This window comes from Jaculus jaculus, chromosome 8 (assembly GCF_020740685.1).
Source record: "Jaculus jaculus isolate mJacJac1 chromosome 8, mJacJac1.mat.Y.cur, whole genome shotgun sequence".
Taxonomy (NCBI): Eukaryota; Metazoa; Chordata; class Mammalia; order Rodentia; family Dipodidae; genus Jaculus; species Jaculus jaculus.
The window spans coordinates 112459934-112487188 of NC_059109.1; the positions used below are offsets into that span (position 1 = coordinate 112459934).

The 27255-nt window shown below is 42.3% G+C and overlaps 1 protein-coding gene across 3 annotated transcripts in view; it reads left to right on the top strand.

Moving 5' to 3' along the window:
• Positions 1-27255, top strand: part of Cbfa2t2 (CBFA2/RUNX1 partner transcriptional co-repressor 2) — a 125576-nt gene that overhangs the window by 68416 nt on the left and 29905 nt on the right. For all 3 annotated transcript variants that reach the window (XM_045156056.1, XM_045156057.1, XM_004668093.2), the window contains exons 2-3: positions 19161-19304; positions 23410-23651. In XM_045156056.1, the coding sequence (XP_045011991.1) occupies positions 19161-19304; positions 23410-23651 (386 nt within the window). The remainder of the gene's footprint in view (positions 1-19160; positions 19305-23409; positions 23652-27255) is intronic.

Genomic DNA, 27255 nt, shown 5'->3' on the forward strand with positions numbered 1-27255 from the left:
AGCATAGTATATACATTTAGCCAGACAGCCGCAGATGTTACACCCCTAGGGCCCATGACAATCCCTATTGTAGGTTTTCAGTATCAGGGATGTATTCCTTTCCATGGAGCGGGCCTCCAGTCCATTTAGAGAGCAGTTGGTTTCCAACATGACAGACGTGCCACTATTGCACCTGTTGGCTCATTTGGCCTGGCTGGCCAATTATAAGGCTTGCAGTGTCGACTGTGGAGTATCTGCACTGGTGATTTCTCTCTCTCACATTGAACTGCATGCAGAATGGCTTCTTCCAGCTTTCTGTCAGATGGTCTACATAGAGAAGGTTCTCAGCTCAGTTCCAGCAGGATTTCTCAGTGGCTTTGTAGCCCAAGTATGTGGAGTCTTCAGCAATAGGGTCTTACCATCTATTCCTGGTGGGAAACCAAGGGCCTCGGCAATGGCCTGTAATGCTTTGGGGGCATCAGGGACCCCCCTGGCCAACAACTCACTGGAAGGGATCCCATTCCTGGCACTGAAAAATTTCTAGCTACAATCTACAGCTCCTGAGTCCAAACAAGTAGGTTTTTATATGATTTATTTATATCCTCTTAGATTTTGTTTAGCCCTCCCTCCACCTTTCCTTTACTCAGTCTCTTCCCCTGACCTCACTTTGGGCCTTTTCACCCCCATTAGTCTGATCTACTGCTTACATATTTGTAATGCCATCCTATTAAGTACCTCCCTCCCTTCCTTTCTATTCCCTTTATATCTCTGTTGTAGCTTAGTGGCCTTTGCTACTTTTTCTTCCTACTTACACAGAAATCCAGTTTTTTTTTTTCTGATGTTTTTTTTTTATTTTTATTAACATTTTCCATGATTATAAAATATATCCCATGGTAATTCCCTCCCTCCCCAGAAATCCAGTTATTTGTAGCTAGGATCCACATATGAGAGAGAATATGCAACGTTTGGCTTTCTGGGCCTAGGTTACCTCACTTAGTATAGTTCTTTCCAGATACATCCATTTTCCTGCAAATTTCCTAACTAAATTTTCTTTACCACTGAGTAGAACTCTGTTGTATAAATGTGCCATTTCTTTGTTATCCACTTATCAGTTGAGGGACATCTAGGCTGGTTCCATTTCCCAGCTATTGTGAATTGAGTGGCAATAAACATGGTTGAGCAAGTATCTCTAAGGTAATGAGATGAGTCCTTAGGATATACACCTAGGAGTGCTATAGCTGGGTCATATGGTAGATCTGGGAACCTCCACACTGATTTCCAAAATAGCTGGACCAGTTTGCATTCCCACCAATAGTATAGAAGGGTTCCTCTTTTTCCACATCCTCGCCAGCATTTATAGTCATTTGTTTTCATGATGGTAGCCAATCTGACAGGGGTGAGATGGAATCTCAACATAGTTTTAATCTGCATTTCCCTGATCAGTAGGGATGTAGAACATGTTTTTAGATGCTTATATGCCATTTGTATTTCTTCTTTTGAGAACTCTCGATTTAGTTCCATAGCCCATTAAAAAAGTATTTTTATTTATTTATTTGACAGAGAGAAGGAGGGGGAGAGAGAAAGAATGGGCTCACCAGGGCCTCCACCCACTGCAAATGAACTACAGATGTGTGTGCCCCCTTGTGCATCTGGCTAACGTGGGTCCTGGGGAATTGAGCCTCAAATTGGGGTCCTTAGGCTTCACAGGCAAGTGCTTAACCACTAAGCCATCTCTCCAGCCCCTTTCTGATATACTCTTGTGTTCTGTTTGCCAATATTTTGTTGAGAATTTTTGAATCTATGTTCATGAGGGAGATTGGTCTGTAATTTTCTTTTTTTGTTCTATCTTTGCCTGGTTTTAGTATCAGAATGATGCTGGCTTCATAGAAGGAGTTTGGTAGGATTCCTTCTTTTTCTATCTTATGGATAAGTTTAAGAAGCAATGGTGTTAGTTCTTCCCGAAGGTCTGGGTAAAATTCACCAGTGAATACATCTGGGCCTGGACTTTTTTTAGTTGGGAGATTTTTGATAACTGCTTGGATCTCCATACTTGTTATAGGTCTATTGAAGTGATTAATCTTATCTTGATTTAATTTAGGTAGGTCATATAAACCAAGGAAATCATCCATTCTTTCAGGTTTTCATACTTAGTGGAATATATGTTCTTATAGTATTTCCCTATGATTTTTTGAATTTCTCTGGTATCTAGAGTGATGTTACCTTTTTCATCTCTTAATTTTATTAATTTGTGTCTCTTCTCTCTTTCTTTTGGTTTATCAATCTTGTTTTTCCTTTCATAGAACCAACTCTTTGTTTCATTGATTCTTTGGATTTTTTTTGTTTGTTTTTTGGGTTTTTATTTTATTAATTTCTGCCCTAGTCTTTATTATTTCTTCCCATCTACTGATTTTTTGTTTGCCTTGTTCTTCTTTTTCCGAGGCTTTAAGGTGAAGCATTAGGTCACTTACTTGAGATAGACACTTAAAAACTAATTTAATATATTTATTTATTAGATACAGAGGGAGAGAGACAGAGAATAGGCATGCCAGGGCCTCTAGCCACTGCAAAGCACCTCCAGATGCATGCACTACGATGTGCATCTGCCTAACATTGGACCTGGAGAATCAAACTTGAGTCCTTAGGCTTTCCAGGCAAGCGCCTTAATCACTAAGCCATCTTTCCAGCCCTGGGATAGATGTATTTCAGGTGCCTCGTCCACCTAGACCCTGCAGTGTTTCACCTCTTAGCCTCTGCACTCCAGTTATACTGTCTCTTGCTAACATTTGGTAGAGTAGCCACATTTGCCACAGGTCGACTTATAGCAAGTCCCAGGCCAGAAATCAAGTTCAAGACTACCCAAATAAGGATTTGGTGTTTGTTGTTTTTTCGATGTTTTTGAGATAGGATCTCACTCTAGTTTAGGCTGACCTGGAATTCACTGTGTAGTCTCAGGGTGGCCTTGAACTTGCAGCTATCCTCCTACCTCTGCCTCCTGAGTGTTGGGATTAAAGGCGTGCCACCACCACACCCAGCTTAAACTAGCTGAAATTTAAAGTTGGTGAAGAACAACAAAGGATGGTTGTAGCAGTTGGAGATGTACAAATAAATGTATGTCTGGCATCAAGCCCTGGGATTAGGAGTCAAATCCTAGAAACCCAGCCAGGCACAAAAAAAGCCAATTGCAGTGGATACACTTCTTGTTGTGTTCATCTGTTCTAGAGAGATTCACCTGATACACTCTCCCAGCATTTATTATAGCAAAAACACTTTGTCTGCATGTGCATTTTGTTTTTAATTTTTTTAATTTTTAAATTTTTATTTTGTTTAATTTTATTTATTTGAGAGTGACAGAGAGAGAAAGAGGCAGTTAGAGAGTGAGAGAATGGGCATGCCAGGGCCTCCAGCCACTGCAAAGGAACTCCAGACGCATGTGCCCCCTTGTGCATCTGGCTAACATGGGTCCTGGGGAATTAAGCCTCGAACCAGGGTCCTTAGGCTTCACAGGCAAGCGCTTAACTGCTAAACCATTTCTCGAGCCCATTAAATTTACTTTTATTTGAGATGGAGGGAGGGAGGGAAAGAGAGGAGAGGAGAGAGGAAGAGAGAGGGAGGGAGGGAGGGAGGGAGGGAGGGAGGGAAGGAAGGAGGGAGGATGGGTGCATCAGGGCATCTAGCTACTACAGAAGAACTCCATATGCATATGCCACCTTATGCATCTGGCTTACATGGGACCTGGAGAATTGAATCTAGGTCCTTAGGCTTCACAGGCAAAGTGCCTTAACCACTAAGCAAACTCTCTAGCCATGCATGTACATTTTTCTTCTTAAAACATGTAGCCCCACCCTACATGGAAAGTTCGATGAATTCTCTCCCACACACTCATTTTTTTTTTTTTTAAGGTAGAATTACACTGTATCCCAGGCTGACCTGAAACTCACTCTGTAAGTCCAAGACTGGCCTCTATAACAGTGATCCTCCTACCTCTGCCTCCATCTGGATTCTCAAAATGAAATAAGTAAAATAAAACAAATAAAATTAAGCAAAATAAAACTGCTATTAATTAAACTAATAAAATAAAATTGAATTAAAATCTAAAAAGTAAAAGAATATAAAATAAAATATACAACAAATATCGCAGGCTTGTGAATGTTCCTTAATGGTTAGAGCACCTGCCTTGTATGAGCAAGGCCTGGGTTTGATCCCTAGCACTGTAGATGTGAAACCCAAAATATTGTAGAATTTTTTTTTTTTTTTCTTTTAAAGGTAGTGTTTCACTCTAGTCCAGGCTGACCTGGAATTCACTATGTAGTCTCAGGATGGCCTCGAACTCATAGTGATTCTTCTACCTTTGCCTCCGGAGTGCTGGGATTAAAGGGGTGTGCCACCATGACTGGTGTCTTTTTTTTTTTTTTCCAGTAATATATTTTTTATTTTATTTTTTTATCTTATCACAATTTTTATTAACATTTTCCATGATTATAAAAATTATCTCATGGTAATACCCTCACCCCCCACTTTCCCCTTTGAAATTCCATTCTCCATCATATTACCTCCCCATCTCAATCATTCTACTTACATATGTACAATACCAACCTATCAAGTACCCTCCTCCCTTCCTTTCTCTTCCCTTTATATCTCCTTTTTGACTTACTGGCCTCTGCTGCTAAGTATTTTCCTTCTCATGCAAGGTGTCTTTTTTTAAATTATTTATTTATTTGAGAAAGAGGGAGATAGCTAGAGAATGGGTGTGTCAGGACCTATGGTCACCACAAGTGAACTCCAGATGCATGCATTACCTTATGCATCTGGATTTATGTGGGTATTGGGGAATCAAACCTGGTTCCTTTAGTTTTGCCAGCAAGCACCTTAACCTCTGAGCCATTTCTCCAGCCCCGACATTGCTTTTGATGATTCCTCCCCCACAAGGTAGGGTCTCACTCTAGCTCAGGCTGACCTAGAATTCACCATGTAGTCTCAGGGTGGCCTTGAAATCAACAGTGATCCTCCTACCTCTGCCTCCCAAGTTAAAGGCATGTGCCACCATACCCAGCTGTTTTGTTTTTTTTTTTTTTGAGGTAGGTTCTCTCATTAACCCAAGCTGACCTGGAACTCATTCTGTAGTCCCTGGTTGGCCTTGAACTCATAACATGAGTGCTGGAATGAAAGGTGTATGCCACTGTACCTGGCCAATGATATATTTTATGTAATATTTTAACATATTATAAATAAACATTATTATTGAATGATTTACATTATTTTTCTTTAAAATATTTTTTGGGGGAGTTGGAGAGTTGGCTTAGTGGTTAAGGCACTTGCCTTTGAAGCCTAGGGTCCCAGGCTCCATTCCCCAGCACTCACGTAAGCCAGATGCACAAGGTGACGCCTGCATCTGGAGTTAGCCTGCAGTGGCTGGAGTGCCTGGTGTGCCTATTATACCTTTCTCTCTCTCTGCCTCTTTCTTTGTCTCTCAAATAACATATTTAAAAAATGTTTTTCTTGGGGCCTGCTGTTGCCTAGAGGTAGATGAGAGAGGGGGTTTTATTATTTGTGTATGTCCATGAGTTTGGGTGAGTGCAATTGTTTGTGCATGTTGAGGTCAGAGGAAAACTTTCAGGTCGGACTTTGCCTAAACCGCCTCATTAGGGACAGGATTTCTAACTCTGGATTCTCACGGTATTATTCCTTGCTGTGCTTGTCATGAGCTTCTGGGAAATTATTCCATCTCCCTCATTCCTCTTACTTGGTAGTCAGCTCAGCATGTTGGGGATTGAGAAGCCTGGCATGGCTTCCAGCTGTGTACATGTGGTCTGAGGATCTAACTTAGGTATGCAATACTCCACCTTAAGTGTCAAGTGCTTATCCACCAAGCCATCATCCTAGCCCCCCTAAATAATTTTTCGTATTGCTAAGTCTTTGAAACTTGTTACTTTGCTTATGCACATCTCTATCTTGACTAGCTACATATGGCTGTTATATTGGGCAAGCAACCCCACTTCTGTAAAACTCTACTTATAAAACGTGAATTTGTGTTGCTGTATGTTACTGAATCTTTGTAGTACACCGTGGTGGTTCATAACTGCAACCCTAGCATTTGGGAAGTAGAGACAGAATGGTCAGGAATTAAAAGTCATCCTCATGGGCTGGAGAGATGGTTTAATAGTTAAGGTGCTTGCCTGCAAAGGCAAAGGGACCCCAGTTTGACTCCCCAGAAGCCACATAAGCCAAATCCACATGGTGGTGCAGGCGTCTGGAGTTCATTTGCGGTGACTAGAGGCCCTGGTGCACCCATATTCCCCCTTTTGCTCTCTTGCTCTTGCTTTCTCAAACAAATACATACATATTTTTTTTTAAAAAAAGTCATCCTCAGATACCCAGTGAATTTGAGTCCTGTGTGTACTTCATGAGACCCTAACTCAGATAACCAAAATAGAAAAGAAAAGAAGTCAAACCTTAAACTTGTTTAAGACTAGGTTCCCTATGGCCTCAGCTTTTGTCCTCCTGACTCAGCCTCCCTAGTGTTGAAATTAGGGGTGCACTACCATGTCCAAGTGAATTAGTTTGTTTCCAAGACGGTATGTAAATTCTTAGAAACCAGATTAAGTTGAACACATAGAGCTTCAATTCTTTTTCATGAATGAGCTTGGGTGTACCAGGGCTTCTAGCCACTGCAAACAAACTCCAGATGCATGCACTCTCCCTTGTGCTCCTGGCTTATGTGGGTACTGGGGAACTGAACCTGGGCCCTTTGGCTTTGCAGGCAAGTACCTTAACCACTAAGCCATCTCTCCAGCCCCCTTTTAAATTTTTTTTTTTTAAATGAGAAAGCCAGGTGATAAAGGTGGGGGGAAGAACTAGCAAGAGAGAGACAGAGAGAGAGCGAATGAGAATAGGCGCGCCAGGGCCTCTAGTTGCTGCAAACAAACTGCAGATGTGTGCTGCACCTTGTGCTTACGTGAGACCTGGTGAATTGAATCAGGGTCCTTAGGCTTCACAGGTAAGCACCCTAATCACTAAGACATCTCTCTAGCCCAAAGCATCTTTTTTTTTTTTTGGAGGGGGGGTTTCGAGGTAGGGTCTCATTCTAGCCCAGGCTGACCTGGAATTCACTATGGAGTCTCAGGGTGGCCTCGAACTCATGGCAATCCTCCTACCTCTGCCTCCCGAGTGCTGGGATTAAAGGCGTGCACCACCACGCCCAGCCAAAGCTTCATTTTTTTATTTTTTATTTTTATTTATTTTAAATTGTTATTTACTTGATAGACAGTCAGAAAGGGAGAATGGGTGTCCCAGAACCTCCAGCCACTGCAAGCAAACTCCAGATGCCTGCACCACTGTGTGCATCTGAAAGCTTTATTTTTTAAAAAGTATTTTTTTAGAGCCAGGCATGGTGGTGCACACCTTTAATCCCAGAATTTGGGAGACAGAGGTAGGAGGATCGCTGAGAGTTTGAGGTCAGCCTGAGCTAGAGTGAGACCCTACCTCGAAAATCCAGAAAAAATATTTATTTATTTGAGAGAGAGAGAGAGGGAATGTGTACACCAGGGCCTCCAGCCACTGCATATGAACTCCAGATACATATGCCACCCTGGCTTACATGGGTCCTGGGGAATTGAACATAGGTCCTTTGGCTTTGCAGGCAAATACCTTAACCAGTAAGCCATTTCTCTTTTGTGTGTCTTTGTTCCCCTAAAGCATGCAAGCCTATAAGTAGGGCCATGAAGTTTTTAGTGGGTATACAATCACTTGCTTTTTAATTTTTGGTGTTTTTCGAGGTAGTCTCATTCTAGCCCAGACTGACCTGGAACTGGCTCTCTAGTTCCAGGTTGGCCTGGCATTCACTGTGTTCCTCCTACTTCTTGCCTCCTGAGTGCTGGGATTAAAGTTGTGCACCACCTCATGTTAAAGGCTGTTTGCATCAATTGATTACCATTACCCAGATCTACTTCCCAGTTAACTGGCAATGGCATATGCGGTCTTTGCAGTAAGATAAAATCCTAGATGCCAAAAGTTCTTTAACAGAAGCTCCCAGGCAGTTGGGGTTGTTGTCCAGGTCCTTCTCATGGGAGAGAGCTTGATCTTTTGATCTCTGCTACCCCTGAACATAAAGTTAGTTTTGTTAGGGTGTGTGTGTGTGTGTGTATGTGTTGGTTCTCCATCCCAAAGTGGAAGCTGTTATTTTGGGCTGACTAACTATTCATCAACCTGGGATAATTTAAGAGCTCAATTTTTCAAATATTGAGAAGCGTACAACCAGGTAAAATTCTACTTACATTGGCAAGTACTTTGAAAGCTTAATAAGTAAATACGTACAAAAAGAAAAAATAATGCCAGGTATGGTGGTGCATGCCTTTAATCCCAGCACTCAGGAGGCAGAGGTAGAAGGATCACTGCCTGTCCTTGTCTTTCTTCTTTTGCTTCATTCCTTCCTCTGTTAGAGATCAAACCTAGGTCCTTGTGCATACTGGGAAAGAACTCTAACACTGAGCTATATCCCCATCTTTTTTTTTTTTTTTTTTTTTTGAGACATGTTCATAGCCCAGGTTGGCCTGAAACTAGATCATCCTGTCCTACCCTCCTGAGTGCTGATGAATGATCTGTACTTTTTTCTGGGTCCTTGTCTATCCACCCAAAAATAGAATAGAGAGAGCACAAATGATGAATGAATGAGGATTTATTACATAGGCGTATAGCAACAGTATCAACAAAAACTGAATTCCTTGCAGCAATGGGCTTGCCAACTGAGAGGGCACAAATATTACAGCTGTGTTGGTGGCAGTGAGTTGCCAACCAAGAGGACACCAAAGTGTCTGAATCCCTCCCAGGCTTCCAGATGTCGGTCAAAAAGTATTGCAGGGCCGGGGAGATGGCACATCAGCTACAGGCACTTGCTTACACACACAAGCGTTCACAAACATGGAGGGCACGGGAGTTCCACTTTACTCCAGCTGTTATCAGGGAAGGTCCCTTTGTTCTTGGTTTTAGGGCAACCAGCAGTGGGGAGCTGTTCAAGTATCAAAATGGGTGCATGTAGATAACCATATTGTTCATAGGCTCACGCTAGAGATTTGTCTGTGGTGCCACATGTTTCGATAATACTCTGGGACTGAGGACTCCTTTACCTTCTCACTGGGACTACAGATATGTGCCCCCTTCCTCAATCTGTCCTAATCTTATTTTTGTTTTTCGTGGTCAGGTCTCACTTTAACCCAGGATGACCTGGAATTCGCTATGTAGACTCAGCGTGGCCTCAAACTCACAGTGATCCTCCTTCCTCTGCCTTCCAAGTGCTGGGATTAAAGGCGTGTGCCTCCACTCCCAGCTAAAAAAAAAATTTTAGTATAGTAAAATAGAGTGATTTTTTTTTTTCCAGGTTATAGGTTATATAGCTGATCAGTGTTAAAGAAACAGATGTTAGCGAGTTTTGGTGGCATATCTGTAACTCCAATACTTAGGAGTTGGAGGCAGGAGGATCAGCAGTTTTAAGGTCATTTGCCTACATGCATTCCAGGTCAGCTTGGACTACATGAAGACCCTGTCACCAAAAAAAAAAAAAAAAAAAAAAAAAGAAAGAAAGAAAAAAAAAAGGAAGAAAAGCAAATGACCTCTTAGTACAATTATGAAAAATTTGGGGACTGGAGAGATGGTTTAGTGGTTAAAGGTACTTGCTTGCAAAGCCTGCTTGGCCCACTTTCGAATTCCCAGTATCCACATAGAGCCAGATGTACAAAACAGCGCATGCATCGGGAGTTTGTTTGCAATGGCAAGAGTCCCTGATGCACGCATTCTCTCCCTCCTCCCTCTCAAATAAATAAATAAATAAAATTCTTACCTCCTCTCGTCCCCCAACCACATCACCACAACAGATCTCTAGAATCCTCAATGGTTCCTAAATGAACTGTTTGAAAATCACTTGATAGAACATGGCACATAAACCAAAGTGAAGCCAGGTGTGGTTGAATCTTTGTAATCCTCATACTTCAGACTGAGGCAGGAGGATTGTATTCAGGCTTGAGGCCAGCCTGGGGTATATAGCAAAACCCTGTCTCATTCCCTTCATCTTGATCCAAGATTTTTTTAAAAAATTGTTTTTGGTAAGAGCAGAAAGAAGTTATTAGAAGTGTTTAGCTCTATCTCTTAAAAGACCTATTTAAGGTGCTTTAATTGGCACTTTGATTACATGAAGAATGATTGAATTGGGCCAGGCATGGTGGCACACGCTTTTAATCCCAGCACTCAGGAGGTGGAGGTAGGAGGATCCCCAAAAGTTTAAGGCCACTCTGAGACTCCATAGTAAATTCCAGAGCGAGACCCTACCATGAAAAACAAAACAAGAATGCTTGAGTGAATTGGAAAGGTCAGATTAGAAGCAGAAAGGACAGTTGTAGTTGTGTACTTCATGACAGTAGCTGTAGTATTACCAGTGGAGATGGGAAAGTGATGCATTGTGAGACATTTTGAAGTTGTCAGCTCTTACTCATCCATTTATTCTGGAAGGTTCTGTGTGAGAGACATTGTAGCACAGATGCATCAATGGCTGGAGCCAAAGAAACCTAGATTTCAATCTTAGTGGAGCCATTAATTTACAGTGTGAGAAGTTGATAGTGTTCTGTTTCAGACAAACAAATAAAGTGAGAAATATTATTTATATTTGACTAAGAAGACAAGAGTTATTAGCTTGTTCCCTGACAGTCTCAGGCTTCTGAGTTCTCAGGTTGGCTAGGACATTAATGCTATACATTATTAAGAGCTTGAGATTCAGTTGATTGAGGTAGTGGCAGAGGTAACCTCCATGAGAAGGCAGGATATTTGTCATATCTTCTCATGTGAAAACTATTAACTTGGTGGAGACTTGAAACAGATGGTTTGCAGTTGGAGTGGATTGTATTATTCCAAATAAACATTTGCTGCATGTGGGAAGCAGCAATACACATTTCGTTTTCCCTATGTACATTATCAGGGCAGCAGTGTTGCTGCTGCTTTACTTGCATTAAGGCTCTCAACAGGCTTTGATGTTGACAGGCTATTACAGCATATCTTTAGATATTAAAATAACCCCTGAAGAACCCTTTAGTTAGCCTTCAGATTTAGTAGCATAATGATTGTTAATACATTCCTGGTGGAGAGCAATCTAACAGTATCTCACTTTTGAATAGTCTTAACTCTGCACTTTCTTATCTCTTACTTGCCCTTCAACTCCTCTCAACCTCCATGGTACAGATGAAACCATATGACTTGTCCCGGGTTCCAAAGTATCCACTTAGCATTGGAATCAGGATCATGCACAATCTTCCAGATTGATGCTCAGTGTTTTCTTTCTTCCACAGTAGCTTGCTTTGACCCTCAAGCTGTCCTAGAAATTGAGTCATTTTCCAAATTACCTTCTTTTTGTCTCTTTTGAGATTCTCACTATGCTTAAAGGTGGATTCAGACTGTCTCCGAGAAGATGGGATAAAGGGTGAACACCATCATACCCTAAAAACTGTCTTTTTCATCTTTGTTGCAGATAAACTTTTAAAAAATTTATATTTTAGTTTATTCAAGAGAGAAAGAGGCAGATAGAGAGAGAATGGGCTTGCCAGGGTCTCTCTCCAGCCACTGCAGATAAAGAATTCCAGATGCATGAGCCACCTTGGCTTATTTGGGTCCTGGGAAACCAAACCTGGGTTCTTTGGCTTTGCAGGCAAGCTCCTTAACCACTAAGCCATTTCTCCAGCCTGCAGATAAACTTTTAGCATACACTAAGAGACACTTTTTAATTAATTTATTATTTATTTTTTGAGGTAGGGTCTCACTCTAGCCCAGGTTGACCTGGAATTAACTATGTAGTCTCAGGGTGGCCTCAAACTCACAGCGATCCTCCTATTTCTGCCTCCCAAATGCTGGGACTGAAGGTGTGTGCCACCACACCTGGCTTTCCTTTGCATATGAAAAAAAAAAAAAAGATTATTTATTTGCAGAGAGGGAGGGAGGGGGGAGTGAGGGAACGAATAAGTGAGCCAGGCTCCCCCTTGTCCCTGCAAATGAACTCCAGACTCATGTACCACTTTGTGCATCTGGCTTTACATGGGTACTGGGGAATTGAACCCAGTCCATCAGGTTTTGTAAGCAAGTGCTTTTAACTGCTGAGCCTTTTCTCTAGTCCCATTGCATATTTTTATATTTTGCTACATAGACATTTCTCCCCTAGGTTATCTAACTTGTTCATGTTTTTAGACTTCACAAAAATATACTATCCATGTTATTCCCATTTCCTGCATATTCTATCCAGTATTACTACATTGCTTTGAAATTTATCTTTTTGGTTTTTAAAATTTATTTATTTATTAGAGACAGAGAGAGAAAGAGTAAGCATGGGCATGCCAGGGCCTCTAGCCACTGCAAATGAACTCCAGATGCATGAGCCACCAACTCGAACTCACAGTGATCCTCTTACCTCTCCCTCCCGAGTGCTGGGATTAAAGGCATGAGTTACCACACCAGGTCTTGTTTTCTTCTTTGAAAAGTATTTTTATTTGTGTGTGTGTGTGCATGTGTGTATGCATGTATATGTACTAAAGGACCTCCTGCCATCACAGATGAAATTCAGACACATGTACCACTTTGTGCATTTAGCTTTACATGAGATTTTGGGAATCAGATTCAGGCTGGCAGCTTTTGCAAGCAAGTCGAACCATTTCTCCAACCCCAGACCTTTTTTAACTTTAAAAAAATTTTTTTTTTTTTTTAATTTGAGAAAGAGTGAGAGAATGGGCACACCAAGGCCTCAAGCCACTGCAGATGAACTCCAGATACATGCGCTATCTTGTGCATCTGGCTTACGTGGGTACTGGGGAACTGAACTTGGGTCCTTTGGCTCTGCAGGCAAGAACCTTAATCTCTAAACCATTTATTTCTCCATCCCCCTAGACCTTTTTTTAAATGGAGGACCTTACCTAGCTCAGGTTAGTCTTGAGCGTGATTTGTAGTGGAGGATAACTTGGAATTTCTGGTTCCTGCCCTCTTCTTCTTCCCGGTCTCTCAGTCTCCCTATCTGTAGTTTTACTGCTGCGTTGTTGCTTTCACTGAGGAAAGCACTAGTGATAGAGGTTTGTGGATAAGGAAGTGAGTGAGAAGTGGTAGTGTGATCTGTAAACAGTATTCCTACCAGGCGTGGTGGTGCACGCCTTTAATTTCAGCACTCGAGGAGGCACAGGTAGGAGGATTGCCATGACTTTGAGACCAGTTTGAGACTATATAGTGGATTCTAGGTCGGCCTGGTCTTGGAATGAGACCGTACCTCAAAAAAAAAAAAAAAAAAAAAAAAAACAACAACTACTTATGACTGGGTTTTGTCCACCAACTAAGCTTCCAGGAGGGTGAAGCTTACTGTTCAGTGTTGGGCTGCTTCACCTTTGTTATCCTGCCAGATGCTGAATATTAAAACACATCTGAGTGCTGAGCCCTCCTCAGGCCTTTGGCGCCCTTGCTGTAAAAGGCAGGTGGTCTGAAGAATGATTCCCTCTAGGTTGTTGCACACTGTACACAACATGCGACAGTGCGAGACAACTGTCAGCTCCTTCCTTCCTTCCCTTCTCCTCCACCCCCTCCGGGAAGCTGGGCCCCAGATGGAAGAGCTGGAAACATGTCAGCTGTTCTCTGAAGGGCATTGAGAAAACACTGGCAGGGAGAAAAAGGCAAACGCAACAGCTCACTAGTCCACTAATCACCTTCAGTTTTACCAGGAAAGGGTCCTGTATAAAGAGATGGCACGGGCGGGCAGCTTTGACCACATGGCTCTCAGAGTACCACACATTTTTGTTACAGGATTTGCAACATAGGGGCTTGGCTTTCTTGATTTTCTTTATTCCATGTTCCTTTCCAAACTATGGCCACTGCAAACTGGAGCATGAAATACTACTTGGAGACTTTTTTTTTTTTCATTAGAAAGTATAATGTGAATGTACAAAGATGTGTCTTGTGGTTCTTATGGTTTCTTTTCAACTATGATCTAACAAAGAATGCTTTGACTATGTTCCCACTTGAACCTTTCCTGCCCATCGTTTGCACCTATAGATTGAGAGTGTGATACTTAAGTAAAAAACTTGGAATTGCTAAGGGGAACACAGTTCAATTTAAAGATTAACCTATTAGTTACCAAGTAAATGACAGCTTACCTTTGAGAGATAAATAACTTATTTGAAATATGTGTTCTTGGGGCAAAGAAATAGTTTAGTGGATAAGGCGTTTGCCTGCAAAGCCAAAGGATCCTGGTTCAATTTTCTAGGACCCAGGTAAGCCAGATGTACAAGAGGCCACATGCATCTGGAGTTGCAGTGGCTGGAGGCCCTGGCACACCCATTCTGCCCCCACCTCAAATAAAAAATATTAAAAAGAAATATGTGTTCTTGAGACAGGGTTGTGCTGTGTCTCCCAGGCTAGTCTTTACTTTAGGATCATCCCATCTAGACCTATACAGTGCTAGCTTCTAGCCATTTGTCACCACACCTGCATATTTTCAAAAATTAATTAGCCAGGCGTGGTGGCATATGCCTTTAATCTCAGCACTCAGGAGGCAGAGGTAGGAGGATCGCCATGAGTTCAAGGCCACCCTAAAACTACAAAGTTAATTGAAGGACAGCCTGAGCTAGAGTAAGACCCTACCTGGAAAAACAAAACAAAAAACTTATTTTGAGCCAGCTATGGTGGCGCACACCTTTAATCCCAGCACTCGGGAGGCAGAGGTAGGAGGATCGCCATGAGTTCAAGGTCACCCTGAGACTACATAGTGAATTCCAGGTCAGCCTGGGCCAGAGTGAGACCCTACCTCGAAAAACCAAAAAAATTAAAAAAATATATTTTGAGTGGTTTTATTTGGGTTTGACTTCCCTCCCTTCGTTTTCTCTTTCCTTCTCTCCCTTTTCCTTCCTCTTCTTTCCCTTTGCCCTTCCTTTTTCCTTTCCATCTCCTAGCTGAGGCTGACCTGTCTCTGCTTTAGGATTGCTAGGATTTAAGGACATCCGCCATCACACCCGCCCCCCCCCCCACTTTTTTTTTTTTCCAATGTACGCTTTCACTGTAGCCCAGGCTGACCTAGAATTCACTGTGTAGTCTCAGGGTGGCCTCAGACTCATGGCAGTCCTCCTATCTCTGTCCTCCCAAGTGATAGGATTAAGGGCATGTGCTACCATGCCTATTTTCCTTAATATTTTTTTATTTATTTGAGAGAGGGGGTTGTGTGTATGAGAGAGAGAGAAAGAGAGAGAGTGTGAGTGTATGTGTGTGTGAGAGAGTGAGCGCACACCACAGGCTCATGCCACTGCAAACAAACATGTGCCACTTTGTGTTCTGGCTTTATATGGGTAGTGAGGAATCAAACTTGGGCTATCAGGCTTTGCAAGTAAGTGCCTTTAACCACTAACCCATCTCTCCAGCCTTGGGTTTTTTGTTTTTTTTTTTTGTGGGTTTTTTTTATTTTGTTTGTTTGTTTTTGGAGACAGAGTTTAGTTCTAGTTTTAGTTCAGGTTACCCAGAATTTACCTGGAATGTACTATGTAGTCTCAGCTGGCCCTCAACTCACAATGATCCTCCTACTCCTCAGTGCTGGGATTAGACATACATGTGGCACCACACCTGGTTTTCAGTGCTGTGGGCTTTTTTTTTTTTTTTTTGAGGGGGGGGAATGTGAGGGTGGCTTTTTCAAAGTAGGGTCTCTCTAGCTTAGGCTGACCTGAAATTCATAGGGTGGCCTTGAATTCATGGCGATCCTCCTATCTCTACCCCTGCCTCCTAAGTGCTAGGATCAAAGGCGTGTGCCCCCTTGTCCCACTGTTTTGTTTTTAAACTGAAGTCTCATTTACCCAGGCTGTATAACTAGCATTGAATTCCTAATCTTCCCGTCTGTGCCTCCTGGACTGCCAAGATTAAGCTAGCTGTGTGCCACCATCCCTGGTTTATGAGATGTTGGAAGTCAAATCCAGGCCTTTGTGCCCCTTAATTTTATGAGATCTTGCTGTGTTGACTAGGCTGATCTCAAACTGCTGTCCGCAAGTGATCCTCTTTCTCTGAGATAGCTGGGACTATTGGCACTTACCACAATATCTGTTGAAAAATAACTTATTAAAGTTATTGTAGGTGGGGATGTAGTTCAGTGGTAGAACATGTTGGGAGGCCCTGGGCTCAATCCCTATTATTAAAAAAAAAATTTTTTTATTTTTTTTTTTTTTTTTTTGAGGTAGGGTCTCATTCTAGCTCAGGCTGACCTGGGATTCACTATGTACTCTCAAGGTGGCTTTGAACTCACGGCAATCCTCCTACCTCTGCCTCCCAAGTGCTGGGATTAAAGGCATGCACCACCACCTGGCAACTTTGTTTTAATTTTTACTTACAAGGAGAGAGAAATTAGGCTAGGGCTTCCCACCACTGCTTCCAACTCCAGACACATGCACCACTTTGCATCTAGCTTTATATAGTTGCTGGGGAATCAAAGGCTGGCCATGAGGTCTTGGAAGTAAATACCTTTAATCACGGAGTCATCTCTCCAACCCAAAATTTAACCCCTGCACCCCGAGGTAGGGTTTCACTCTAGCTCAGGCTTACCTGGAATTCACTATGTAGTCTCAGGCTGGCCTCGAACTCATGGTGATCCTCCTATCTCTGCATGGTGGTTTGATTCAGGTGTCCCCCATAAACTTAGGTGTTTTGAATGCTAGGTTCCCAGGGGATGGAGATTTGGGAGTTAACGCCTCCTGGGGGCAGTGTACTGTTGGGGGCGGGTTTAAGGGTATTATAGCCAGTGTTCCCTTGCCAGTGTTTAGCATAATGTCCTGTTGGTGTTGTCCACCTTATGTTGGCCAGGGGGTGATGTTCACCCTCTGCTTATGCTGTCATTTTCCCCTGCCATTATGGCTCTTCCCCTCAAGTCTATAAGCCAAAATAAAACATTTTTTTCCCCAAAAGTTGCTCTTGCTCTTGGTGATTTCTGCCAGCAAATCGAACCTGACTGCAACACTCTGCTTCCTAAGTGCTGGGATTAAAGGTGTGCACCACTATGCCCAGCTTCACTTTTTGTCATTTTTAATTAAGTCCTAATTTTAAGCAAGCACTTTTAAATGCTAAGCCATCTCCCCAGCCCCTTGGACTTAATTTCAATGCTGGTTAAGTTTATCCATTTTCTCTGGGAAGTAGCTCAGCTGGTAGTTCTTGTCTTGCATACATAAAGCCTTGGGTTTGATCCCCAGCACTGACATATCCAGCATGGTGGCACAATCTTATAGTTCCACCATTTAGGAGGATCAGGAGATCAAGGTCACTGTCAGCTACATAGGAAATTGTAGGCCAGCCTGGGATATATGTATCAATCTGTTCACCGTTTTATGTTTTCATATAGCTGCTTATTATGAATTGTCCCCAGAGATAAAGTAATCTGTGCCTAATTTAGAATCAGACCCTCTTTCATTTTTTTAAATATATTTTAAAAATATTCTATTTAGGGCTGGAGAGATGGCCTAGCAGTTAAGGCATTTTGGCAAAGCCAAAGGATCCCGGTTCAATACCCCAGGACCCACATAAGCCAGATGCACAAGGGGTCGCATGCATATGGAGTTTGTTTGCAGTGGCTGGAGGCCCTGGCATGCCCATTCTCTGTCTCTCTCTTTCTCTCCCCGCCCTCTCTACTCTCTCAAATAAATAAATAAAATATGTTTTTAAATTTTTTATTTGCTTATTTGACACACACACACACAGAGGGAGAGAGAGAGAGTGGGTGCACCAGGACCTCCAGCCACTGCAAGCAAACTCTAGATGCATGCTCCCCCTTGTGCATATGGCTTATGTGGGTCCTGGGGAATCAAACAGGGTCTTTAGACTTTGCAGACAAACACCTTAAGCACTAAGCTATTTCCCCAGCCCTCTCTCATCTTTCTGATGGAAACATCTAAAGACATATTATATGCCTGATAAAGAGATAATTGACTTTTTTTTTTTTACTATTGATTGTAATGTGTATATTCATCAGTACTTTCATGTAGTTGATTATGATTCTATATTTGTGTCATGCAATTGAGAACTTCTTTTTAAAATTAATTTTTAATAATTTAAAAAATATTTTTATTTATTTATTTGACAGAGAAAGAGGGGGTGGGGAGGGAGAGAGAATGGGCACGCCAGGGCTACCAGCCGCTGTAAACAAGCTCCAGATGCATGCGCTCCCTTGTGCTTCTGGCTAACGTTGAGTCCTGGGGAATCGAACCTGGGTCCTTTGGCTTTGCAGGCAAATGCCTTAACAACTAAGCCATTCCTCCAGCCCAAGAACTACTTTTGTAGAGGGTTTCTATGTTACCTTTTTCTCTCTTAATTTTATTGTTTTATAAGAAGTCAAGAAAAGATGCATTTTACGTAAACCAAGTTTGTAACTTGGCTTCTTCCTTTCTGAGCCACTTTGAACTATTAGCTGTAATTTATATCCCCTTCCTCCTTTCCCCTTACTTTATGTTCCAGGACTGACAAAATGCCACAAAGTGGGTAGCTTAAGACAGAGGACTGTATTCACATGTAGTTTGGGAGGGCAGAAGTCCAGAATGATGACGTCATCAGGATTGATTCTCTTGAGGGTCTTAGGTAGAAAAGTCTTTTCTCTGCTTCTCTCCTAGCTACTGACAGTCCTTGGTTTCTAGATGCATTATGCCAATCTTTGCCTGGTTTTCTTGTGTGACTGTGTCCTTACCTCCTTCCTCTGTGGATATGTGCCTATCTTCTTCAGGGACACCTTTTAGATTAGATTTAGATCCCACCTCCATAATCCTGGATAACAATCTCTGAAGAACCTTCTCTTATTTACCTCATGAAAGAGTCTTTCCCCAAATATGTTAGCATTCACAGATCTAGATGTTAGGACTTGGGCATACCTTGTGGAAAGCCAATATTCTACCCTTCATAAAAAGTATCTTCTTGGGACTAGAAAGATGGCTCAGCAATTACAGGTGCTTGCAAAACCTTTGGGCCCAGATTCAGTTCTCCAGCCACCCAGCTAAAGCCAAATGAGTGTTCATTGGCAGCAGCAAAACACCTTGGTGCGCATAGACACGCATATTGGTTTTAATATCTAGCACCTTTTCTGTCCTTTCAAAAAGTTGGTTGTCCTTCCAAATTGTTGCTGTTTTACTGTCATAGAAAACCCTAATCTCCTTTTCTTTTATTCTCTGCAGTTGCTTGTGAGAAAAGGGTGCCAGCAATGCCTGGATCGCCTGTGGAAGTGAAGATACAGTCAAGGTCTTCGCCTCCCATCATGCCACCTCTCCCACCAATAAATTCTACAGGACCGAGGCCAGTGTCCTTCACCCCTACAGCATGTGAGACTCTTAATCATTCAGATTTATGGTTCAGAGTGACACGTAGATCTAAGAGACATCTACATACACTATTCAACATTTAAAATACAGATAAGGGCTCGAGGGATGGTTAGCAGTTAAGCATTTGCCTGCAAAGCCAAAGGACCCAGGTTCTGTTCCCCAGGACCCATGTTAATCAGATACGTAAGGTGTCACATGTGTCTGGAGCTCATTTGCAGTGGTTGGAGGCCCTGGTGCACCCATTCTCTCTTTCTCCATGTACAATAAATAAATAAAAAATAAAAATATTTCAAAATACAGATAAATGCCAGTGTGGTGGTGCATGCATTCCAGAAGCCAAGACAAGAGTGTTAAAAATTCAAGGCCAGGCTGGAGAGATGGCTTAGCGGTTAAGCGCTTGCCTGTGAAGCCTACGGACCCCGGTTCGAGGCTCGGTTCCCCAGGTCCCACGTTAGCCAGATGCACAAGGGGGCGCACGCGTCTGGAGTTCGTTTGCAGAGGCTGGAAGCCCTGGTGCGCCCATTTTCTCTCTCCCTCTATCTGTCTTTCTCTCTGTGTCTGTCACTGTCAAATAAATAAATAAATAAATAAAAAATTCTTTAAAAAAAAAATTCAAGGCCACAAAAAAAAAAAATTTCAAGGCCAGGAAGCCATTTGTGGTGGCACATGCTTTTAATCCCAGAATTTGGGAGGCAGAGATAGGATTGTGTTGCATTCAAGGCCATCCTGAGACTACATAGTGAATTCAAGTCCGCCTGGGCTAGAGCAAAACCCTACTTAAAAAAAAAAAAAAAAAAGGTGGGGGCTGGAAGGATGGCTTCACAATTAAGGCACTTGCCTACAAAGCTAAAGGACCCAGGTGTAATTTCCCAGGACCCACATAAGCCTGGTGCATCAGGTGGTACATGTGTCTAGAGTTCATTTGCAGTGGCTGGAGGCCCTGGCATACCCACTTTCATTCTTTCTGTCTGCCTCATTATTTCTGTCAAATAAATAAATAAACATTTTTGTTGTTGTTTTTAAAGTAGCCAGGCATGGTGGCACATGCTTTTAATCCCAGCACTTGGGAGGCAGAGGTCGGTGGATCGCCATGAGTTTGAGGCTGCTCTGAGACTACATAGTGAATTACAGGTCAGCCTGAGGTGCAGTGAGACCTTATGGGGTGGGGGGGAGTCAAAGCCAGCCATGCTTAGTGGTGTACACCTTTAATCCTAGCCCTGGCGTGCCCATTCTGTCTGTCTCTTTCTCTCTCTCTCTCAAAAAAAGAAAGAAAGTTAAGAAAAACCCAAAAAACTAAACAAAAAAATTGTATCCTATTAAGGCATTGCAAATATAGAAAGAATATGTATACTTTGGAGGTAAAATAATGGTACTGTATGTGCAGATTCATTGAATCTGCTAGGGTTCTCTTTAAAGTGAAATAGCTTGTACCAAAGAAAGCCTCTTATGCACCTGGTATCTGAGCTGTGTAGGATGTAAAAGTGTTTGCCAGGCCAGATCTGAAAATGGATCAGTCTTGGAAAAAGAAACAGATGGTAAATCACTGAGTAGTTTAGAAGGGGTAAGCCAAGGGAAGTAGATTTGTAATCACTGAGCTTCTGGGTACAGGGGAATCAAACCCAGGTCCTTAGGCTCTCAAGTACCTTAAGTGCTAAGCCATCTTTCCAGTCCCACTTATTAGCTTGTCTTTATAGTGTGTATGCACACATATGTTGGGGTCTGAGGACAGTCTTGAGGGGTTTGTCCTCTCCTTGCCACCTTGTTTGAGACAAGGGTCTTTCTTGTTGTTGCTATTATGTGTGCACTAGTCTAGCTAGTTTATAAGCTTCAAGATTCTCCTGGCACTTTTTTTTTTTTTTTTTTTTTTGGTTTTTTTCGAGGTAGTCTTACTCTAGCCCAGGCTGACCTGGAATTCACTATGTAATCTCAGGGTGGCCTCAAACAATCCTCCTACCTCTGCCTCCCGAGTGCTGGGATTAAAGGCATGCGCCACCACGCCTGGCTATTTATTTATTTATTTATTTATTTATTTATTTATTTATTTATTGAGGCAGAGTCTCACTCTAGCTCAGACTGACCTGGAATTCACTATGTAGTCTCAGGATGACCTTGAACTCACTGAGATCCTCCTACTCTGACTTCTGAGTGCTGGGATTAAAAGTACAGGCCTCCACGACCACCTATTTTTTATTTTTATTTTTAGTTATTATGTGTCTCACATGCTAACTGTGATTACTTGGCATGAGGAGATTTGTAAAGTTGAACATGAAGTTGGTGTGGTGACTCACACCTGTGCTCTCAGAGAGGTTGAGGCAGGGCAATCATCGCAAGTTTGAGGCTAGCCTGACCTACAGAGCAAGACTGTTTCTGTCTCAAAAAGAAATGAGTATTTATTTAGTCACCAGAAAAGTGTATTATCTCAGACTTACTTCAAGCACTTGTTGCAGTCCCCCCCCCCCCAGGATGTTATATAGGCTGGACTAGAACTTACTATATAGCCAAGGATGACTTTGAATTCAATTCTTCTAAGACTTCCCAAATGCTAGGATTACAAGTGTGTGGCCTGTGCTTGACCAAAGTCTTTGTTAAGACAATTCGCCCTGCCTATGGTACTAAAATAGGGTCTCTTGGGCCATAAAGATGGCTTAGTGGCTAAGGTGCTTATCTGCGAAGCCTAAGGACCCAGGTTTGAGTCCCTAGTACCCATGTAAGCCAGATGCATAAGGTGGCATATGTGTGTGGAATTTGTTTGCAGTGGCCCTGGTGCACCCATTCTCTCTCTCTCTCAAATAAATAAATTATTATTATTTTTGTTTGTTTGTTTGAGGTAGGGTCTCACTCTAGCCCAGGCTGACCCAGAATTCATTATGTAGTCTGAGGGTGGCCTCGAATTCACAGCAGTCCTCCTACCTCTTCCTCTGAGTGTAAAGGCACCACCATTCCTGGCCTAATTAAATATTTCAAATAGGGTTCTCATTATGTAGCCCAGCTGCCTTTGAACCTAAGATCCCCTTATTTTAGCTTCCCAAGTATTAGTTTATTGGTGGGCACCACCATAGTCGTCCTTGTTTGTATGAGGCAGGATCTCTGCTTGGCCTCAAACTCACAGTAATCCTCCTACCTTACTTAGCCTTTTTTTTTTTTTTTTTTCTTTCTTCAAGGTAGGGTCCTACTCTAGCCCAGGCTGACCTGGAGTTCATTCTGTATTCTCAGGGTGGCCTTGAACTCACAGCATACCTTAGCCTTTTGAGTGTTGCAGTTATTGGTGTGAATCACCAGCAGCTGGCTTTGCTGTCCTCTTCATAGCATTCTATAGGGTGTGTGTGTGTAAATAATCTCATGATGTTCCTAGGTTGGCCACAAATTCCTGGGCTAATGGCATAGCAGCAGTCTTACTAAGGACAAAGATAAATTTTACTTAACCAACATGCACTTTATAAAATTCAAACAAATAGACAACTGGTGAAATAAGCAAGGGTGATGTTTTCCTGTGAACTGGATACCAGCACAAAGGGGAAGGAGATCAACGCAGAGAAAAATCAACTCCTACCAAATCAGAGAGCCAAAGCCTCAGAGGTCCCCAACACCTCAGCACTGAAGCAGACCAAAAATGAACCCAACATGGCTCAGGGAAATCTTGCGGAAGAGGGGGCGGAAAGAATGTCAGAGTTACATGTTGGGTCATGATTTGCAGAGACATTTATCATACTAATAACTGGGGGCTATCTCCACAATGCACGACCCATTTTCATTAACAAGGAGGGTCTAATGGAAGGGGGTAGACCACAGATGAGCCTAAATAATGGTACCAAACTGCCTGTATTCACTGAAATGAAAACTAATAAATTAAATTTAAAAAAATAAATAAATAAATAAATAAATGAAAGAAGAGCCAGGCTTGGTGGCGTACCCCCTTAATCCCAGCACTAGGGAGGCAGAGGTAGGAGGATTGCTGTGAGTTTGGGGCCAGCCTGGGCTTGAGTAAGACCCTACCTCGAAAATCCAACAAAATAAAGAAAATATACATAAATAAATGATAGAAGAGATCAGCAAGGGTTCTTGTATTCTGCACTTCAATGAGTCATTCATTTTGGTTTTCTTTCAGTAAGCAATGGCATCAACCATTCCCCTCCTACCCTGAATGGTGCCCCATCACCACCACAGAGATTCAGCAATGGTCCTGCCTCTTCTACATCATCTGCACTAACAAATCAACAACTGCCAGCCACCTGTGGTGCTAGGCAACTCAGCAAGTTGAAACGCTTTCTCACCACCCTGCAACAGTTTGGCAATGACATCTCACCAGAGATTGGGGAGAAGGTTCGAACTCTTGTCCTAGCCCTGGTGGTAAGTACAGAATCACTGTTGTGGACAGCTGCCCGAGCAGAAGGCTCAGCTCCACACCAAACACACATGTTGTAGACTCCTCATTCCTAAAGCAGGTTCTACAGACTGCATCTGTTACTTTGTAACTTCTAGAAAAACTGTTGAATTACAAATTTCATACATGTTTATTTTAAAGAAAGCAAACCTATAATGTGTCTTTTTAATAAAAGATGCTGGCATTATTCCAGCTTTGGGTTTGTCTTAAAATTGATTTCGGTAGGCCTACTGAGATCCAACCAAGTTAATAGAAGGTCTTTTTGTAATTTAATATATTTAGTAGCTAGGTACATTTTTTCCAAACGATTTTTAAATTTCAAAATAGTGATTTGTAAAATTAGAACTTCTGTCTAAGCAACTACATTGTTCAGCTCCTCATGCACATATAATTTCTTTAGAATTTTTCTTTCTATACTGAGCATGGTGAGTTCGTATGTAAAACGGTGATTTGATAACATTGACAGCTGGGTGAGCTGCCTTAATTTATAAGGGAAATGTTGCCAGTTCTGTGTTTGCAAACCAGATACTCTTAAGACTCATCCCAATAGAAACATTGTGTTATTTCCTGCGTTTTAGTTTATATTGGTGATGAAAACCTGAATTATTAGAGTCACATATCTCAAAAGTGTAATTCAAGAGGGGCCTCTTAGGGCTTCCCATGATCCTGCCATCCTTCTTACCAGAGGGCTGGCTGGGGATCTAGCTCAGTTGATAGAGTGCCTGACTAGCATGCTCAAGACCTTGGGTTTAACATACTGCACCATGGTAGACTTGTGAATTGTTTGCATTTTGGGTAATATTAGGGATACCCACTACCACCCCATGTGTGGTGGTTTGAATGTGAATATATATCCTCCATAGCCTCAGTAATTTTTCCATTAAGGTTAAATTTCTTGCTTAAGTCTCCAGCAGTCTGCTGGGGGTGGGGGTCACTGGGGGCAGATCTGATTCCAGCCAGACCGTATAGAGAGCAAATTTCCAAGTTCTGGCAATTCCTGTCTGCTGGCTGTTTGGCTGTTTATCTCTGCTTGGATGATGTGTGGAAGTGAGCAGTTTCTCCCGGCATTGACAGAACTTCTGGATCTGTAAGCTTGAAATAAATCCCTCCATCCCACAGACTGTCTGTTTGTAAGTTCATCCCACCAATGCAGAGCTGTCTACAACAACATGTTTGAAGATTTATTACATTCTCAAGATTTGGCTTATAGCTGTGCTTAAAGCTATGATTCAGGGCAGGAGAGGTGGCTCAGCAGTACTTCCTGTGCAAGCATGAGGGCTAGAGAAACCTCTTGAGTTTGATTCCCCAGGACCCACCTAAACAGCTCAGCGGTTATGGCACTTGGCTACAAAACCTAACAACCTGAGTTCAGTTCCCCAGAACCCAAATAAAGCCAGATGCACAAAATGGTACAAAATCTGGCATTCATTTGTAGCGACTAGACATCCTGGCTGGTCCATTCTCTGTGTGTGTCAGTGTGTCTATGTCTGTCTCTGCAAATTTTTTAAAAAAGCAAAACACAAATATTTAGAGCAACACGAAATATCTTACTTATTCTGGGAAATATGGCAGTAGCACTGGATTTTCATTAGTAACCTTGGAGTCCAGAACAGTGGCATATTTTTTATATTTTGAATAAAAGAAATTATCAATCTAGAATAATAATATATCTGCTGGTCATAGTAACTCATACCTATATTTTCAACACTCAAGAGGCTAAGGCAGGAGGATAGCATTGAATTCCAGGCCAGCTTAAGATCCTATATTTTTTGGGGGGGCCCGGGGGAAGCCCAGGACCTCCCAACAAGGATATAACCACTGAGCTGCACCTCAGCCCAATTATTTTTCTAAAAGCATATATGGTAGATTTGCCTTCTGTGTTTTTTGTTGTTGTTTTGTTTGTCAAGGTAGGGTCTTGCTCTAGCCCAAGCTGACCAAGAATTCACTATGTAGTCTCAGGTTGGCCTTGAACTCACTGATCCTCATACCTTTGCCTCCCAAGCAGGCATGTGCCACCACAACTGGCTTTTTTTTTGAAACAGCATAACTTCTTTTCATTTATTTATTTGAGAAAGAGGGAGATAAAGAGGCAGCTAGAGAGAATGGGCACACCAGGGCCTTCAGCCACTGCAAACAAACTCCAGATGCATATGCCACTTTGTGCTTCTGGCTTACATAGGTACTAGGGAATTGAACCTTGGTCCTTAGGCTTCACAGGCAAGTGCCTTAACTGCTAAGCCATCTCTCTAGCCCTCCCAGCCCCTTCCCCTTTTATTTTTGAGGCTGAGTCTTGTTTTACGATTCAGGCTGGCCTTGAGCCACCGTCCTGCCTTTCTTTTCTAATTGCTAATATTACAGGCATGCGCCCCTGTGCCTGACTGACTGTCTTTTCCAAATGGGAAATCTGGGAGTGGTGGTGCACGCCTTTAATCCCAGCACTTGGGAGGCAGAGGTAGGAGGATCACCATGAGTTCGAGGCCACCCTGAGATTACATAGTTAATTCCAGGTCAGCTTGGACCAGAATGAGACCCTACCTCACAAAACAAAAACAAAAATTATGTTTAGTAGTTAAAAGCATGATGTAACATTGTCAAGTGAATTCAGTGTATGTGGAAGAAATATTCACGCCCTTTTCTTAAGTGGGGGGGTTAAAGGTAGGGTCTCGCTATAGCCCCTGCTAACCTTTGATCCTCTTTCCTCCTCCTCCCAAGTGCTGGGATTAAAAGCATACAGCACCACTCCCAGCCAAGACAGTTTTATAAACCATGGAGTATAAACATTTTCTAAAGGCTGGAGAGATGTTTTAGCAGTTAAAGTGCTTTCTTTCAAAGCCATCCTGCCTGGATTCCATTTCCCAGCCATCCACATAAAGCCAGACACAAAAGGTAGCACAAGCATCTGGTGTTCATTTGCAGAGGTAAGAGACCCTGGTGTGCCATACCCACTCATATATTACAAGTAAATAAATTTAACAAGAAAAGAAAGGGTGGTTTTAGTTTGGTAGCCCAACCCTGTACTTTGTCATCTAACACCACTTCAGATGCTGCCTTTGAGAACAAATCCCCTAACATCTTACCTTTTTGCACTTTTCTCTTTGGCAAAAAATGTCTCCCAAGGTTTACATTAACATCTTTAGATGATACTTCAGCAAAGCTCTCCTTTGAAAAAGCTGAGTCGGATTTTGCTGTCTTCTCTGTTAGTCTGCAGTGTTCTCTATACATAGAACTCCATTCTGTAATGAAGAACTCAGTGATCTGTTTACCCACCAGACTATGCATTCTTCAGAAGGAAAAACAAAACAAAACACTATACAACTCTGCTCTTGCTGATGGCAGGAGGCTGATGCAGCAGTTGAATGCCTCTCTCTTGAGATCTAGTTGCCCTGTATCCATAGTACATGTAGCCTTGAGTCTCTTTCCCTGATATGAGTCACTATTTTCCTGTGATAAACAATTTGTCCTGTTTGTCTACCCACAGGAAAATTTGAAAAAACTTCATAGTCTTTTTCTATGCATTTAATCTACTTAAGCTTGGTGGGTGGGTGCCACTCGCCTCTCTTATTTTTCCAT